General features: G+C 37.1%; 1 protein-coding gene across 9 annotated transcripts in view; it reads right to left on the bottom strand.

Annotated features, from left to right (window-relative positions):
- The window catches only part of ehbp1 (EH domain binding protein 1), a 196,198-nt gene that overhangs the window by 58,378 nt on the left and 119,141 nt on the right, over window positions 1-18,679 (bottom strand). For 5 of the 9 annotated variants that reach the window (XM_087290470.1, XM_087290471.1, XM_087290472.1 and 2 more), the window contains 2 exons: window positions 8,908-9,076; window positions 1,360-1,539 (listed from right to left, as the gene is read on the bottom strand). In XM_087290470.1, coding sequence (XP_087146596.1) covers window positions 1,360-1,539; window positions 8,908-9,076 — 349 coding nt within the window. The remainder of the gene's footprint in view (window positions 1-1,359; window positions 1,540-8,907; window positions 9,077-18,679) is intronic. The other 4 variants (XM_087290474.1, XM_087290475.1, XM_087290476.1 and 1 more) reach the window with 1 other exon arrangement.

Below are 18,679 nucleotides of genomic sequence, written 5' to 3'. Positions count from 1 at the left end.
CTGATAAAACTTTAGGTTAGCAGTCGTTGTAGGTTTGCAACCTTTAATTCCTTTAAAACCCTTAATATATATACACATGTATATTTACACATGTATATACTGTACTGTATACACACACAAACACACACAGTTGAAGTCAAAATAATTACCCCCCCTGAATGATTAGCCCCGTTTATTTTTTTCCCCAATTTTTTTTAACAGAGAGAAGATTCTTTTTTTTACACATTTCTAAGCATAATAGTTTTAATAACTGAGTTATTTTATCTTTGCCATGATGACAGTAAATAATATTTTACTAGTTATTTATCAAGACACTTCTATACAGCTTAAAGTGACATTTAAGGGCTTAACTAGGTTAATTAAGTTAACTAGGCAGGTTAGGGTAATTGGGCAAGTTATTGTATAATGTTGGTTTGTTCTGTAGACTATCAAAAAAAATGTTAGCTTAAAGGGGCTAATAATTTTGTCCTTAAAATGTTGTTTGAAAAACTAAAAACTGCTTTTATTCTAGCTGCAATTAAAAACAATTAAGACTTCCTCCAGAAGAAAAAATATTATCAGACATACTTTGAAAATTTCCTTGCTCAGTTAAACATCATTTGGGAAATATTTAAAAAATTAAAAAAGAAATAAAAAATGAAAAAATGAAAATGGAGGCTAATAATTCTGACTTCAACTGTGTGTGTGTGTGTGTGTGTGTGTGTATATATACAACAATAAATATATTACTATTATTTTAATTACAATTATTTTTTAATATGTAATAATAATTGTTATTGATGTTTAGAAATAACACATTTATTTAATAAATAAATGTAGAAATATATTCAGTGCTCAGCATAAATTAGTTTTGCAAACGAATATGTCATAAATAATTTTGTAATTTGTATAAATGAGTAATATATATATACACATATACACACACACACAAACACGTGTATGTATACAGACCTACATATGTACTAAAGCACTACACACACACACACACACACACACACACACACACAGACACACACACACACACACACACACACACACACACACACACACACACACACACACACACACACACACACACACACACACACACACACACACACACACACATATTTATAAAATTATTTAGATAATACAGTCTATAGTGCTCAGCATATATGACCACCCCCTTCAGAAATTATATATATAAATATTTTTTTTAGTTGTGAAATGAAGATAAGAAGCAAGGCAAAGCTTCATCACATGCAGAGTAGTTGTTATAGCTGACAAGGGTTCAGGGGTAAAAATAAATAAATAAATAAATAGAGTCATAGGTAGCTGCACCAATAAAGCACAAGCAGAAGTCATGCAGTGTTGTGTTACCCAGAAAGGCCAGGTCAGTGGCAGAGTTAGTAAAGTCATCCTCCATTAGACATAGGGATGACAGCTCCTCCTCGGGGTTAGTATGAGTGACATCATCAATGCGAGATGCAGACGCCGTCGCCTCAACATCACTCCTGCCTTCCTCATCCTCATCCTCCACATTCACCCCATCTACAACATCTGGCAGCACACAAACAAACAGAAACACCCCAAAACAAAACAGGAGGAAAGAGACAGAGGAGGTTAGTAAAAGTTGTGAGATGCTACTCCAGTGGAAAAGGGTCATTTTGCATGTTAGTAAAAAGTTAGACTCATTTAGAGATGGAAAAAACATTTTTCCTTTACAAAAAGTTTCGTACTGTCACATTGGTGTATGTTTGTGTGTGTGCATGTGTGTGTGTTTGAGTAGAGACAAATCAGGCAGATGGTGGAGAGTATCTGGCAGAGAGATGAGCTTTATGTGTGTGTGTGTGTGTGTGTGTGTGTGTGTGTGTGTGTGTGTGTGTGTGTGTGTGTGTGTGTGTGTGTGTGTTGCATGGCAGATTTGGCCTTGACGGCAAAATCTCCTCCAGAGTTCCTCTTCCGCATCCACAGATCTGAATCCCACAGAGCCCTTGACAATACACACTCAATCCAAACACATCGATCTCATTCAGTTATATGGTAACCAGAGCAGAGCTGCATGCACACACACACAGACACACAGACACACAGACATACAGACATACAGACACACAGACACACACACACACACACACACACACACACACAGACACACAGACACACACACACACACACACACACACACACACACACACACACACACACACACACACACACACACACACTGATAGGCCAGTTCAAAGTTAAAAAAGGGACTAAACAAAGAGGGCTGCATGATTTGGTGTGGAGAATAAAAATAAAATGCAATATAATAAAAGAAATCAGGAGTGCTATACAACATGTTTATACGGCTGTGCCATTTTTCTAAAACATTTGTGATTATAGATCCATATGACTACACATTAATAATAATTCATTTTTTACTTAATCTTCTTACTGTAATACTTCACTGTAAATAATTACTTAAAGCAAAATTATGTAACTTCTTATACATTACAACTGTAAATGTGCAGCACTTTTTCATTTTGAAACATCCTTTCATTCTGGTAAAAAAAAAAACAAAGAGATTTTTACACATATACTTTATACATGCTGTCAAAAAACTCAGTCTGCCTGCATACAAAGAGCACATGCTGTCAGTATTCACAAAATACTTCAGGTATACAGATTGTCTGTCATTTAAAGGGCACCTATGATGAAAATCATCTTTTGTAAGTTCTGTTTGGACAGAACAGTGTGTAGGTATAGTGTAGAAAATCTGTGACATGCTCACAGAATGCATGCATTGAAGGCCTACCACATGGTTTACAGCTGCACCTTTTTTACTATAATCATCAGCCCCTTTAAATAGTGTGGCTTCAGAGTGGCAGTATGCTCTGGTCTTTTACTGCTCTGGACTTTTCATGTGGTGTTGTGGCTGTGTGCAAAGGTGAGTTATGTTTTCATATGTTGTTTATTTATGAAGTATTGTTTGTACATGCAGTTTTTTCTTATGTTTATTTATGGTGTTTATGTTTATTGTTTATGTAGCTCATTGATTTTATTTGTTTGGTCTGTCTTTATGTATTTATGATTAGAAACCAATCTGATACCATGTGGAGAGTTATGTACTGGCACTGGTAAATAAAACCCAATGAAATGGATCTTGTTTCAAGTGTTTTTGACTGACACTCCATTGTGATACATCAAATAGTAATTGGGAAAGTTTTCACTGTAGTATTTCTCACAAACGTTACGTGAGATCTACTTCCTTCATCGCACGGGGCAAAGATGTACATTAAAGGGTTAGTTTACCACCAAATTTTTTTATTCTGTAATTAATTATTTAACATCTAGTCGTTCCACACTCTTGACAGCTTTGTTCATCTTTGGAACATAAATTAAGACATTTCCATTGAAATACAAGAGCTTTCTAAAGCTCCATTTACTGCTCCACATGAACCTCGTACAAACCTCCATGAAGACTTTTGTGTTCCAAAATACTGTAGCAATAACTTTCCTTTCATGTGAAATTAGAGTGCGCTTTAACTACGGGCAATAAATGCAGACCCTCTCTTGTTGCAGAAGAGCAGACAAAAGGAAACAAAGTAGTTTTACAGTTTTTGACACATAAAGGTGTTCTTGGAGCATTGTATGATTACAGTTGAACATGGAAGTCACATGGAATGTTTTGACAATGTTATTAGTGCTGCTTCTTTGAACATCTCAGGACCTTATTAATCTATGGAGAGTCAGAGAGCTCTGAAATTTAATCTAAAATTGCTTCATTTGAGTTCTGAAAATGAAATAAGGTTTCAGGTGATTACATCAACATGAGACCCCAGTGTTTCCTCCAGGATTTTTTCCGGGTGTGGTGGCAGGCCTTAGATCTACCAACTACCTGCATTATTTCAATGACAAATGTGGTGAGTGAAGTATAACAAGTCGAGATCGCATTCGTATCTCTTTGCTTGTGCACCAATTTCCTCTGTTCGTGCACAAAACTGTCTCCAACATTTATTAGATTTGCTAGGAATATTCATGAATCTCTCCAATAGACCTACGAAGCTGCATTGATGCGCCCTGAGGTAAAACGGCTATAAACTCCAGCTAGATAAATTCACTGCATGCAGATCCATAGATCTTTAACTATAAAGTATAATTATCGAAACTGTGTTCATCTTAACTGAAAGCTACTTCGTGTTTGCTAGCCTCACGCATCACACACCTGTCAGTCAGACCGTCAGTCAGCATGTAACCTTAAAGGGTTAAACAAATAACGCACAGCACTACTACGATTACAGTAACGTTTGTGCTGTCATATTTCACTTACCTTTTAATATGTTTTGGTGCATTTATAACCCGCTAATAAAAACAACAACAACAATGACTGAACATTTTGAATGAGAAGCTATAATGTAGACGTGGCGGGATAAATTTTGGTGTGGCGCCCCGCCATGAAAGAATGAATGTAGCAGAAACCATGGGGTGAGTCACTAGTGACATAATTTTCCCTTTTGGGTGAAGTAACCCTTTAATTAAATTACAACTTTTGCAACGTAACAGTCCCACCAAGCCAAATCATGATTTTGGTTTTATTTTGAAATAATCATGCAGCACTAAGTGAACCTGACATCCCCAGGGAAGCGCTCTGACAATCAGAGAAAAAGAGTAAACACGACAATGTGTTCCTTTTCCCCCTTTTGCTTGTGCTTTTTAAATTTACTTTCCATAATACGGTAATACACACACACACACACGGGGCAGTGCTAAGATAATTAACAGAACGCATGCTGCTGGAGCCGGTGAAAGTTTTGCTTGCGAATGTTTTGCTCTACTCAGCTCGAGCTCTCAGAATTACAGCCGAGTGTTTGTGTGTGAGTAAGTGTGTGTGTGTGTGTGTGTGTGTGTGTGTGTTGGTAGGATTATGCGTTCTGCACGATAGGCCTTGTGCATCAAGCCTATAGCATTTCCCTCCAACCTGATTTTTAATGAGTTCTACAATTAGCAGAGTTCAACAGCCCGAAAGGCCAAATAAACCTTTTTTCTTCCACAGCCTTTCTTGCTCTCCCTCCCTCTGACCCGTTTTTTACTCAGCTCTGCTCTGTTCTGTCTATACACGGGTTTGTCCATCTCTGCAGGCCACGAAAGGTGTTCTGTGGCATATCCGAGCTGCGGTAAATGCGTGATTGCAGAGGAGGGAACACTATTAGACAGACAGGGAGAGGATGAAGAGAAAATGGAGGGCGTCAAAGAGAGTGAGATGAAAGAGATAAAAGGAGAGGAATATTGTGTCTCCCCTTGAGCTGTGAAATGGTACACACGGACACGGGCCGCCACAGAATTAGGCACAGCGGCCAGCCTGCTATGTTAACACCTCGCGTATTAAACAAAACCTCGACGCGCTGCTAACACCCCTCTCGCTCGATGTGCGCGCATGCTTTTAATTATACGCAGCGGCTAGCCACAACGCTAACACCCCTTGGCGTAAACACATTTAATAACACGCCGCAGCTGCCCGCAATGCTAATGTCCCACTGTTTCTGCATGGTCCACCCAGCGGTTAGCGCTACACTAACGTGCCATCCCATTGTCCTGTAATGTGAAATAAAAGGAGAAATGGTGGCTGATGATAACGCAGGACACGGTGGGAAAGCCAAGCTGAAGAAGATGCGGTCCATAGGAGTGCTCTGTGGACAATGAGCCTCTGATTACCCGGCATGGGTGTGTGTGTTATAATGATGGCCATGATGAATTGGGGCATGCAGGCTGGTGTGTATGTGTGCGTCTTGGGGCATAGGGCACCGCCAGAGTTCTCCTGATGTATTTCCGAAGGATTATGTGGGAAGCGACTGCCTGAACAAATGGAAGTGAAGCCCTCTGTGAACACCTCAAATTAGAGTTCAGGCGACGTGGGTGTGTTGGTGTGTTTCTTAATGTAATGCTCCTTTGGGCCTTGAAAGCAGATGTGTTGGTTGCCATTAAGGAGTGAGGAACAAAATCGTTTTTTTTAAAGCCACTAATGGACATAACCGGCTCTTAATGGACATACAAACACAGACACACACACACTTATTTCTTCATGAACGAATTAAAAATCTCAGAAGCCAAACACTGCACACTCAGCCTTGAGGTTCTGTTAGAAACATTTTCACAACATTTTTGAGGAGCCTGTGGGAATGACAAATAACAGTGACAGAAAGTGTGTGAGAATAAGACAGAATAAACTTTAAACGTAATATTTGAATTCCCATCTTCAAGGACTGCTAATACAATGCAATATTAAAAGATTAGTTTGGAAAAAAATGAAAATTCTGTCCAGTGTTATTATAAACTAAAAGCAAGATGTCATGTCTGTTCCTCCACCACTATTGTTGTTTATTAGAAGGAATGTGTCAATAGAGCCGCCATTTTAGTACAGGGTAGCGCTCCTTTGAAGTGAATATGAATGTGAGTGGCCAGATATATACACATATATATACATACAGTATATCTATGATTGGGAGTTTTCCCGGTGGTCAGTATGCAAATATAATTTTACATCACTTTTCTACATTGATGGATAAGTGACTGCATGAGCATTGCCAACAAGAGCATGTGTTTGTGTGCATGGAAATGTGTTATTCACCCTCCCTGTTAAATTTGATCTAATCCATGTCCTGAAACACACCCGTTCTGCTTTCATTTCCCATTCTAACGGAGGGAGCGATTAGTTTGTGAATGAATCCCCATTATGAACGACTCGTTCACTTAGCTGAAAATAACACAAGTTTCTAGCACCGCAGCATCTTGTTGTCATATTTTATTTACATTGTTTGCTGAATTTATTCAATAGAACTAGCATAACCCTAGTATTTAATGCGAGTTGCTGCTACTTTGCCTAACGAACAGTGCAGTAAGAGACTGTATTACCATCAATAATGTCACTTTTTTAGCACAAAAGCTCGTAACATAGAAAAATGTAAAAAACTACATTTTACCTATGAAATGTTCTGCCTTTGTGCTTTTTCTTTGTTTGCTCATTACTACACTCATACACAGCACTGAAGTCCAGCATCTTCACATTCGCTTTAGTCTTGACTAATTCGATTGAATGACATTTGTCTTATGAGTGCTGTACAAATGTGACGGTGGTATTGACGCAGGCTCAGGGTCCATATGCCATATCTAGTGTATATATCTATGCCGTTCCCTCAGATGAAGGCATACAGCAGTACTAATGGACTGAACAATGAGACTGGAAAGCCTAATTTAAACCAATGCGTGAAGTTGCAGGTTTGGAGCTGCTGCAAATACAAGCATTAGATGCGTGTATAATGTATACAAAAATAATTATTCTTTTTTTTCTATTCTTCTTATTTTAATACTGTTCGTTTGATGCGCTTTAATCCACTCTCTCACGCTGGTGCAGCCCTGCCTGATGAGGGGATTCACATTCAAACTAAGGCAACCATTAAAATAATACATGACTTCATGCTTTATTAAGTCACGTCTTTGTGGATTGTCAAGACATATTCCCTTATCAAGTTCATCAACTCAATCTGGCAACCTCACGCTCTTCCTCTTGAAGCTAATACGGAAGTAGCTGAAACTGCAATTATTGAAATTCCACTAGTCCTGATTCCATAATAAAGCACATTTCTATGGAGCCCAATGTTAAATTGGACAACTTTTCAGCAGAAAAAATTTTGCTGATTTGCTGTTTGATTTTGGTTCATATCGCTAACATTACCCTTCATGACAACTGTGAGGGGTGTGAATTATTTTAGAACTCATCTGTTTTGTTTTTTTTAAGTTATATCAAGTCAGCATAATTAAGGGTGTGGCCACTTGTGTGACAGCTAGGTCTTGCTGGTCCCCATCACCCCAGTTGATTCCGGCTGATTAGCCGCTGAACTCGGCATATACATCGTATTCTTATTTTGTTTTATGTGGCTTCACACAGTCAGTTGCATTTTGGAATTATTTCTTACAATTATCAGATAATACGGCATGCTGTGTGCCCTTAATTGTGCTCAAAAACCATTCACATGGCCTCTATTTCCCAGGTGATTGTAATTCTTACATACTTATATACCATACTGTATCTATAAATGTATTTGTTTTATTTAGATAATTTATCATATATATTTTTCTTTAGACCTGTAAAACACTGCAGAATCTGACAGATTGATTAGCTGTAGGCTACAGAACAGTGATCTGAAACGTCATACAGTTTTATGCGTGGATTTCATAAATAGTCTTGCATTTACTAACATAGACTATAACTAAAGTATTTGAAAGTAATTAGCATTTTCCTCTTATAGAAAAACATCTTAAGAACAATGTTTATGGGCTCAATGTATTACAACATTGTTTTAAAGACTAAACACTTTATTGATATAGCGTACAACTAAGCACATGTGGTCAGAACAAAAACGAGTAGCAGGTAATCAAGTATTAAGCGTTTCTCCTAAAGAAAAGCCCATCTTAGCAAAATGCTAGCAGGAATCTGTAGCTCCACTCATAATCCGCCTCTTTGCCCTTGTTTGGTAACCCCCGTTTGGAGCAATGACACGTAACCAAAATGGCGCTGGTTGGCCATGCCTGCTTTTAACTTGAAAAGAAACTAAGGGCTGTAGTACTGAAAAGTACCAACCAGGAAAAAATGTTCATTATTATCCCTATAAAAGCAAGATGTAATTTATTATGGGGTTACATGATCATGAAGGATGTGAAGCTGACTTTTTCAGCCTAAACAAGACTTTTACATCATCAAGGTGTCATGTTTAAGTAGACAGCTCACTAGGCTTAGAGCAAAGCTTATGAGTGTGGTATTTCAGAATCAATGCATGCAGATTTGTGTGTACGTTTGCATACTTATGAGAAAGTGTGCATGCATATGTGCGTGTTTATGCATTGTGAGCGTACGTGCGTGTTCGGCCTATAAAAGCCCCCTGCACTCACCTCCAGCTGTCTTTGACCTTCCTTTTAAGTTGTTCCCAGCTGCACTACAGGCAATAGAGGTGGAGTCAGTATAGAGAGGCAGTTCAGCCATCTTTACTCCAGATCGAGCCTCCGCTATCAGCTGCCTGGCTCTCTCTCGCAGCTGCCTGCGCCGTTCTTCATCACGCTCCTGACACACACACACACACAAGCAGAGGGAAAGGGGGGTTATTGAACGGGTGCCATCTCAAGTAATTGACAGAAATGCCATTTTCACTCTCTCTCCCTCCCATCAGATCAGACTGATAGCAGCGTTTTTACTAACCTAGATGGAGGGTCTCTGGCACAGAGAGGGAGAGACAGCGACAGATTCACTGCATGGTTTATTTGTCATTGATTCTGTATATGTCCAGACATAATAAACCTGAGATACTTGCTGGAGTGTCTTTTTTCCCCATGACTACATGTTTATGAGTGGTTTGTGTGAATAACAAAGAGAAATAGACACAAATGTACACATCAGCTACAGTACTTCATGGTTTCCATCTGATAGTAGAAAGATGTGATAAAATCTTGCTGGGGCTTGACATGCAAAATCTTCCTAGTAAATAACTGGATGCATTTTATGCAGACTTTACACTATTTTAATGAATGCATCAATGCATTAATTTACTGCAAAGTATATTTACCACAAATAAAATGCCATTTACCATTACAGTCAAGTCAAAAGAGATGTGTCGACATTGACGTGAAAGGTCAAGTTCACCCTCAAGAGCAAGCATCTCAATGTATCAAAATAGCAATGCTGCTTTCTCAAATCTATAGCTGCTGGCTATTATTATTGACCTAACTTTCATTACATTCCCCAACCAGTGAGTGTTACCAGTATTGCTATGTACTGTAACTTCTTTTTAAAAGTAATATATTACAATCTTGAAAAAATGTGAAAGTATTTGTTACTTTAGGATTTTTTTTAAATATTAAAATATGATTAAGATTCTGATATCTTTGGTTGAGAGACAAAAACAGGCAAAAATATTAGCTAAAAAAAAAAAAACGATTATGCTCCACTGCACTGGTTTCAGTTCGCTGGTTTTACTCTCCCTCCAGCCTTAATCGCTGCGGGGTGTGAAGTGACTTTCACACCAGACGCAGAAAGCACTGCACTATAAAATGCATTTATTTTGATTGCTCCATTTAAAGGTGACCAAATGAAGGATTGCAATAAAGAATGGGAATCTGCATCATGGGCGAGATCAGTTCCGCCATGTTTTCAGAAAGCATAATGTAAACCAATGCAAATCACCACTGAAAAAGCAGTCAATTTTAAAGTAATAACTTTCAAAAACACCAACGTGCTGTGAAAGTAGCGCCGCTAAAATTATGTCTCTCGATTCCCTCTCTGTCAATAAAATGTCCTAAATATAACTTATAATAATAATTATTGGCTCGTGTTTTCAAAATAGTAAAACACAAGTTATTGAGCTAAATTAAAAAAGTTTTACAAAACTATATAATATAATCAAATAATAAATAAATATTACAAAGCATTTACAGTCAATTGCATTACAAATTTTTTGTTTCAGCCCAATATTTTCATTTCATGCAACCCTAAATATATTACTTTTAAAAGTAACTTTACTCAACACTGCTGCCAACTACTATACAGTCCCACAATTTCATGAATAATTCCACATGTTAAGTCACAACATGGTGCCAAAATTATTGTAACTGCTGTTAATTAATTCATGTTAAATGTAGATGTCACATTCGACTGACAGGTAAACAGGTAAAAGAGAACAATAAAGAAAAATAAGCATTATATACAGTAGCCTCTGGTTGAAAACATAATGGATGGCTTAAAGAAACAGCAGCCAACAGAAACAGCTATAAATGACGCATCTACAGCATGTCTATGTTATGTAGACCTGCCAATAATGAATATATGATTTAATGGAATATATGATTCGATCAACTGAACATTTTACAATACACTACACATTGCTCAAATGTTATTACAGCCTAAAATGGTTGTATAAGATTTACAGCACCACTACCATTTATTTACATTTAGCCAGGTTTGCTTATCCAAACAACACACACACACACACACACATATTTTTTCTAAGTGCTAACAGGTTTCTGGAGCAAAAGAGCAGAGAGTGAATTTACCCAACTGGTTACAAAAGCGTTAAGCTAATTAACCCCATTTCACCTGTTTCTGTGGACACTGTTTGTCTGAAGCCATTGTTCAGAAAGACAATAAAGCAGAGAGATGCAGATGAGGGAATCCCAGGAGCGCTTCTCGGGGGTCCAGCCATGGGCCCTAGGGGTCTCAGGGCAATTTGAACATGCAAGACAAAGCTAAGGCCAGGTTACATCTGAAAATGCAGTGCTTGTGCCAAAGCTAAATTGGGCAAATATGCTCTTGCAAAATGAATACATCTGATGTAAATGATGAATGGACTTGAAATAGCCAATAATATGGATGTGAATAATTTGAGCAATCAATCAAAACAAACAGAACCATAAGGTTTGTAGATTTTTTTTAAATAAATAAAAATGAACCTTTATACTAATGTTTGAGCTGTAAGGCTTTTCCCTTGTGCTCATCATACAATACAACTTAATATAATTGTCATTCTTTCTGCAGCTGAAGTTTGAAATGGCACATGATCAGTTCAACCTTGGAGGTATCATCACACACAACCTTCGACACACTGTTTTACATACAGTGATTCAGAGCTGGTCTAGCCATTAGCACCCAAAAATGAGATTCCTTGTGTGTTTGCGCCTAGAGGACAGGATTAGCAGCAGGCCCAGTGTAAACTGCTTTGAGGCAACTCTGGAAATGTTCTGTAATACTGTAGTCAAGGAAAATTAACAAGAGATGAACAGCAGCAGACAGAGGAAAGGGGAGATGATTCCATCCACGCCGACTTTGCTGAAACATTTATAAGGGGCTTGAATTGGTCAAATCTGTAAAGGGGCAGACAGGCACTGTATGAAGCTAATAAATGCTGATTCACATTAAATGGATGCTGACATTAGTGTGAAAAAATGACTTCTTATATTTTATATTGCATTTTCCAGGCCTGGGCTTTTTTTGCATTTGACTTGAACTGATAAAGACAGATTTTTTTGGAAACACTTCAGGCCTATACAGTAGGATTCTAGACATTAACATACTTTTACAGGGTTTATTAAAATAGGTTATAATTTTTGACATGCACTACCATTCAAAAGTAAGATTTTGTAATATTTTTAAAATCTCTTCCATTTAGACTGTACTGCTTTGATTCAAAATAAATACAATATATACAGTAATATTTTGAAACTTAACTTCCTTAATATATATATATATATATATATATATATATATATATATATATATATATATATATATATATATATATATATATATATATATATATATATATATATATATATATAAATGCTAATTATTCCAGTAATGAAGATACAAATTTCATGACTCTTCAGAAGTCACTTCAATTAATATACAAGATAAATGTATATTAATATACAAAGATACTTGAAAAATTACTTTTAGAAAAAACAGCATTCTCTAATGAATAGAAAGTTCAAAAGCATCACCCAAACATATTTTATACAAAATAGAAAATGTGGTAACACTTTATAATAGCTATAAACTATGAATGCTTTATTAAGCATTATAGCACAAAGATAATTCATTATCTGTTAAGCATTAACTTTACACTAATAGATGTAATAGATGTTAGTAAGCAGTTTATAAATGCAACTACAAATTCTCTTTTCTTGACTTAAAAGCACATTTAAAATGGACTTAATAATTGTTCTTTCATACTTATAATTATTCTTTTTTATTACTAAATTAAGTATCATTACTTACAAACTTATTTGAGAGAAGTTGCTGTTTTTTAAAGATTATTCACAGAATGAGTTAGTAAATGATTAATAAACTATTCAAATTAACATTTATATATCGTATTACTCAGGCATATTTTAATAGTCAATTTGTATGTTAATAAATGCTTTATTAACTTAACTTTATCCACTTTTGTGACCTAAAGTGAGGACTATTTATGCTTCATATATATATCCCCTAACCACTATAAGGAAGCCCCCGTACCACAGTTTGAAAACCACTGTTTTAATCAAATATTGAATCCATTACCATAAAAATAATATTTATGAAAATAAAGATCCTTAGTGCTATAAATAAAAGTACTGTGACAGAATTTGGAAAAAATGTAATGATTGAAATAAAACACTAAAACTACTAATAAATGATCTCTCCATCACTTAAGTCTTTTTTTATTTGTGATTTGAAATATTATTGTTAATATTTTATTAGTAGTAGTATTATTTAACCATGCCCGTGAAAATAACTTATTGAAAGCTTAAGAAACTGAAAGGGAACATTATGAAGGTGTGAGGTCAAAAAACATGGAGCAAAACAATCACTAGGAGATACAAATGGACTCCACGAAATGAATGAGCCCTGCACACTGTGCAGAACAACCACTGTGGAACGATCCATTTCTACAGCAGCAATGAGGTGTGAAACGTTCTCTCCTCTTATGAAGAGATTTCTTTAATGACTGTCTCTTCAAATGGACTTCAAGTGGCTCTTCTTCAGTTACACTGAAGCTTGACCGTTCAGTCTGGACTCTCCAACTGGGCTTTGCTGGGACTGAGGGCAAAAGAAAGAGGACGAAAAGGGAAAAGAGGGAAGAGAGATCAGTGGCCCATCCAACCTCCCAGCTGCAGATCTCCAAGGATAATAAGGGGAGCCACAAGAATGAGTCAAGCAAATGAAAAGAAGAACATCAGGGGAGGAAGGAATGATGACAAAGTGATAGTTAAAGGTGGTGAAGAAAGCGAGGTGTGTGGGAAGGCTTTGCTCCACTTTTTTGGGAAGCAAAAACAGGGGGGGGGGAGAGGTGCAAAAGCAGATAATGGAGGGCTGTCGGCTTGATTCTGGGCTGAAGATCCAGGGATAGAGGGGGTGGGCGGTAGAGCTGAGGCCCAGACAGAAGCACTCACAGTGGGCATGGGGTCCGGGTGGCTGCCCCAGCCTGGCTGCTCTTTTGGAGGGGGCTGGAGGCTGGGTGGGGGCTGTGGGGGTGCAGCGAGCCATGGAAGGAGTCGCTCGGCTGGGCACACACACAGGCTCAGGGCCCTGGCGCTAACACAGCCGTGCCAGCCAGCCAGAGACGGTGCCAGCCAGTGAAGCACAAACAGATATATTTGTCATGACACACTGAGTGTGGAGAGAAGAGGAGGACCACGCATACACACACATACACAAGCAGTGAAGAAATAGAACAGGGTATTTGGATCTTTATCCCGTCCAAATGCCGCACACATCAACACGTGTGTACACAGATATTACTTTATCTGTTGTTATTCTGATTCCAGGAATGATTCTATTAACTTCTCAGCAACCAGTTTTTCAAATAAAGAGATCTTTCTAGATTTCAGATAACAGTGTAAAAGATACAAAGATACAGATTCTTTTGATTGTAAAAAAACAAAATAAAAAAAAACTGTTACTAGTGTAAATTATTGTTATCAATCATTTTTTTGTAATATTTACAAAATTAGAAATCACTGTTAAACTAATATTTTAATAAAAGCTAATAAAACAACATTTAAACTTTGTTTGATTGATTATTTTATTATTTTTATTTTATTGTAAATTATAGATACCATATCAATACTATTTTTTCAGCTGATTTAAAATATATATAATGTTATTATTTGAAAAAAAATTATTTTTGCATACTGGTTTATTCAGTTTTTACCTAAATTAATTAATTATTAATTTAACTGATATGATTTAACTTAATTGTCAGAATGATCATGTTGTTTTAATGGTGTATATGTACTTGTGTACATTCATAAACAAATCAAATGCCATTTTTTTTTATAAATTGTGCATATACAGACTTTTGAACAGTAATAAATTACTTTAACATAGAGAGAAAAAAAAACTGATAGCCATGACAGCAAGACCAGTTGTAAGTAGCAACCAGTTCTTAATTCCCAACCCCTTTTAATTGTGAACTCATCCGCTTGTTAGGTGTGACATCTCGCGAAGCAACTTTCATATACATATATACAGTTGAAGTCAGAATTATTTGCCCACTTTTGAATAGTTTTTTCTTTTTCAAATATTTCCCAAATTATGTTTAACAGAGCAAAGAAATTTTCACAGTATGTCTGATAATATTTATTCTTCCGGAGAAAGTCTTATTTGTCTTATTTTATTTCGGCTAGAATAAAAGCAGTTTTTAATTTTTTAAAAAACATTTTAAGGTCAAAATTATTAGCCCCTTTAAGCTATATAATTTTTCTATCATCTACAGAAAAAAAAACATCATTATACAGTAACTTGCCTAATTACCCCAACCTGCCTAGTTAATCTAATTACCCTAGTTAAGCCCTTAAATGTTACTTTAAGCTGTATAGAAGTATCTTGATAAATATCTAGTTAAATATTATTTACTGTCATGTCAAATGAGTTGTCAAATGAGTTATAAAAACTATTATGTTTAGAAATGAGTTGAAAAAAAAATCTTTTCTAAGTTAAACAGAAATTGGGGAAAAAATAAACAGGGGGGCTAATAATTCTGACTTCAACTCTATATGCCTATTTCCGATGGCCAGAAAGTAATTTATATTTTTTTAAATATTGGTGTCTGAAATGCAGCCAGTCCAGAGATTGTTTTGCACAACAAAATTTTATATAAAATTTACTTTAATGTGAGATATGGTCATAAATGATTTTCTCAATTCAAATGAGCAGTGGGTTAGACACAGAAACATTATTCCATTTGACACCCTTAACAAGCAGATACAGACAACCCACAAATACAAAAAAAAACAAAAAAACAGATATTCAGGACTTTTACAAAAGCAGCCAAACATGAATGTGATGTTTGACGCATATTTGAGAAAATAAAAAACACTGCCACGTCTCGGGCTCATCAACCCTCTCTCACTCAGTCCTTTAGAAAGTGACCTGTGAAATAAAGAGACTTCCTTGTCCTCTTCACCTCCCTCTCTCCGCACTGTCTATCAAACCCTCCTCTCTTTTATTCTTCCTTCGCTCCCATTTCTGTCCTCTTTAAATGGAAAATACAGATCGTCTATGATCTGTCCCCTGGCTTCGTGGTCTGTAATGAGAAAACTTCACCTTGTGTCCCCGGCCATTCTGAAGGAAGCATTCGGCTGCTCCCGTTCACAAATCCAATTATATGTAGTCGAGAAAGAGAGGGAGAAAGAGAGAGAGAGGGCGAGAGTGTATGGAAAGGGAAGCATTGGGTGGACGAATGGGGCAGCTTTTCCTCTGTAATGTGGCCTCTGCTTGGTGTTGAGGTGTCAACTTAAAATGCAAGTAGTTGAGCATCAGCTAATCCTACAGCAGCCTGCTTTAGCCTCCAGCCAAACGAGAGTGAGCGAGCAAGCAAGAGAGAGAGAGAGAGAGAGAGAGATGCCACCGTGGCCTTATCGCCAGGCTGCAGATGTGCTTCCTGGATCAATGCACATACACCACGATCAATGCATTTGATAAAGAATTAAGAAGAAAACTGTACATGCTATCAAAGGCCGTTGTACATGGCATAATTATGCTTCTGCATGTGTGTAGATGATACTGGTGCGGTGCGAGGGTGAACAGATAAATCGGGAGATAGAGATAGATGTCTTGCGGGCTATACAGCCTGCCCTTAGCACCCGGCACAAAAAAAAAAAAAAAAAAAAAAAAAGTAAAACGGTTACAAACCCATTTCTCTTTAGAGAAGAATAAAAGCCACTGGGCCAGGTTTGTCCCTCAGAAAGACATCTGAAATGTAACGTACCTCATAAGGACATTTTTATGGAACTTATAGGGCTAATGAATTAAAATAACAATGTCAAGAACAAACTAAACTGGCAACAAACGTGCAACAACTTTAACCATGAGGTAAACACAAAACAAAACTTTCCATCCGGAGCTCCTTCACGGGACTCCACACTTGTAAACAATCGCTCATGCCATTCGCGCTGCTCTCGGTCCCGCCCAGACTCGTCGGCGCTAGCAAGCCGACCAATCACAGAGCTTGCGCTATGCGTTGTTGCGACGTGTAGTTACAATTTTTGAGAAGTGCACGTCAGTGACGGCGACGGCCACAGCGAAGGGCTATGCGTCAGCGCTGTAGCCTACGCCGGTGTTTGACGCAGAAGTATAAATCAGCCTTAAAAGTGAAGGGGACACTACACTGTCAGTTGGCGGATGAGACGCCCTTGAAAATCCCATGACACTTCTCCTGGCCAAAGTCCTTATGATCATGGCCTCCAAATAATCCCCATTCACCGAATTAGCCTAATCACTGTCTCTCCACTCCACCAATAGCTGGTGTGTAGTGAGCACACGGGCATCGTTGTCCTGTGGCAGCCATCGCATCATCCAAATGGATGCTGCACACTGGTAGTGGTGTGGAGAGACCCAAAAATCATGATTGTAAAGCGCTTTGGGTGTATTGGCCATACATAATAAATGTGCTATATAAATACAAATTACATTACATAGATGTGTGAAAACACCCTACTGAGACTTTTTTTTTATCATCTAATGGGTTTTATGCAGTTTTTTTCAGCAACCAATAAACTTCCAATAAAAGATTAATGCAACTATCCTCAACTTCATAAGATTGCTTTTACACATTACATCGATATTGTAAGTTAATCAAAATATAGTCAGTTTAATAGACCTAAGCAATCATCTAGTTGTTCAAGCGTAAAAATAGATGAAAGGCTGTTTAAATTCAAGCTCTGCAAGGAGTAGCAGTTGAGTGCTGAAAATCCATTGAAAATACAGTGGAAAATTAATGTTTATACATTTTAAAGATATGACACAGAAAAATATATTGTAATGCTGTGCTTCTATTCCTGTGGGAGCAGACATTTAAGTGCTGCCCGAAACCATAGTGGTTATTCTGAAATGCATTCAATCAATCCCACAATGCACCCTAACAATGAGTGTACAACCGATGTACACTAAACGAATAGAGCACCCATAATCCACTATGAGAGTTTGCTTGTCAAATAAATTTCCACATCTGATCACAACAGAGCATCCACACCGGCATCTTATCGATGTACATTTCTAAGTAAATTATTTAATTGTTAAATTGAAATATTTATACACAACAGAAAAATAAAATGCCTGGACAAATTCTAGACAAATCTCTAAGTGTTAAAAACAATCACAATGTCTGACCATGTAGTATAATCCATGGGAGGGATTTATCAACAAATAAAAAACGGCATCACTTCCAGTGTGTATTCCTCAGTGCTTTAATTCATTCACTCATTTTCATTGATTCATTTAAGTGAACCATATTAATGGACTAATTTAGGGAATAGAGGGTGATCTTGGTTTTCAATTTCCTTGTATCTGCTTTGTTCAGAAATGAATCAGATTATGAAAATAAACATTAATCCAACAATAAGAGAGAATATGGTCCATTTGTAATTTATACACCTCAAGAGAACATTGCAAATACTCACACTAAACTTCTAGGGAACATGAATGAACGTAACAAAAGCACAAATTAAACAGGACAAAACATGACTATTTTAATAACCGACTGTAGAGCCAGAGGAGAGATGGTTACAGAGCTAGAGGGAGATCTGAATGTGGGCAGTTGGAAAGACATACCCCTGATGCGGGTGAAACTGTAGTAGATGAACAGGTTGAGCAGGCGTTTGTGTGCTAGCAGGAAGAAAACTTTGTCCTTTACAT

The sequence above is a fragment of the Danio rerio genome, chromosome 17 (assembly GCF_052040795.2).
Source record: "Danio rerio strain M-AB ecotype USA chromosome 17, GRCz13ab, whole genome shotgun sequence".
Taxonomy (NCBI): Eukaryota; Metazoa; Chordata; class Actinopteri; order Cypriniformes; family Danionidae; genus Danio; species Danio rerio.
The sequence above is the reverse complement of the archived record's forward strand: the minus strand, read 5'-3'. Positions and strand labels throughout refer to the sequence as shown.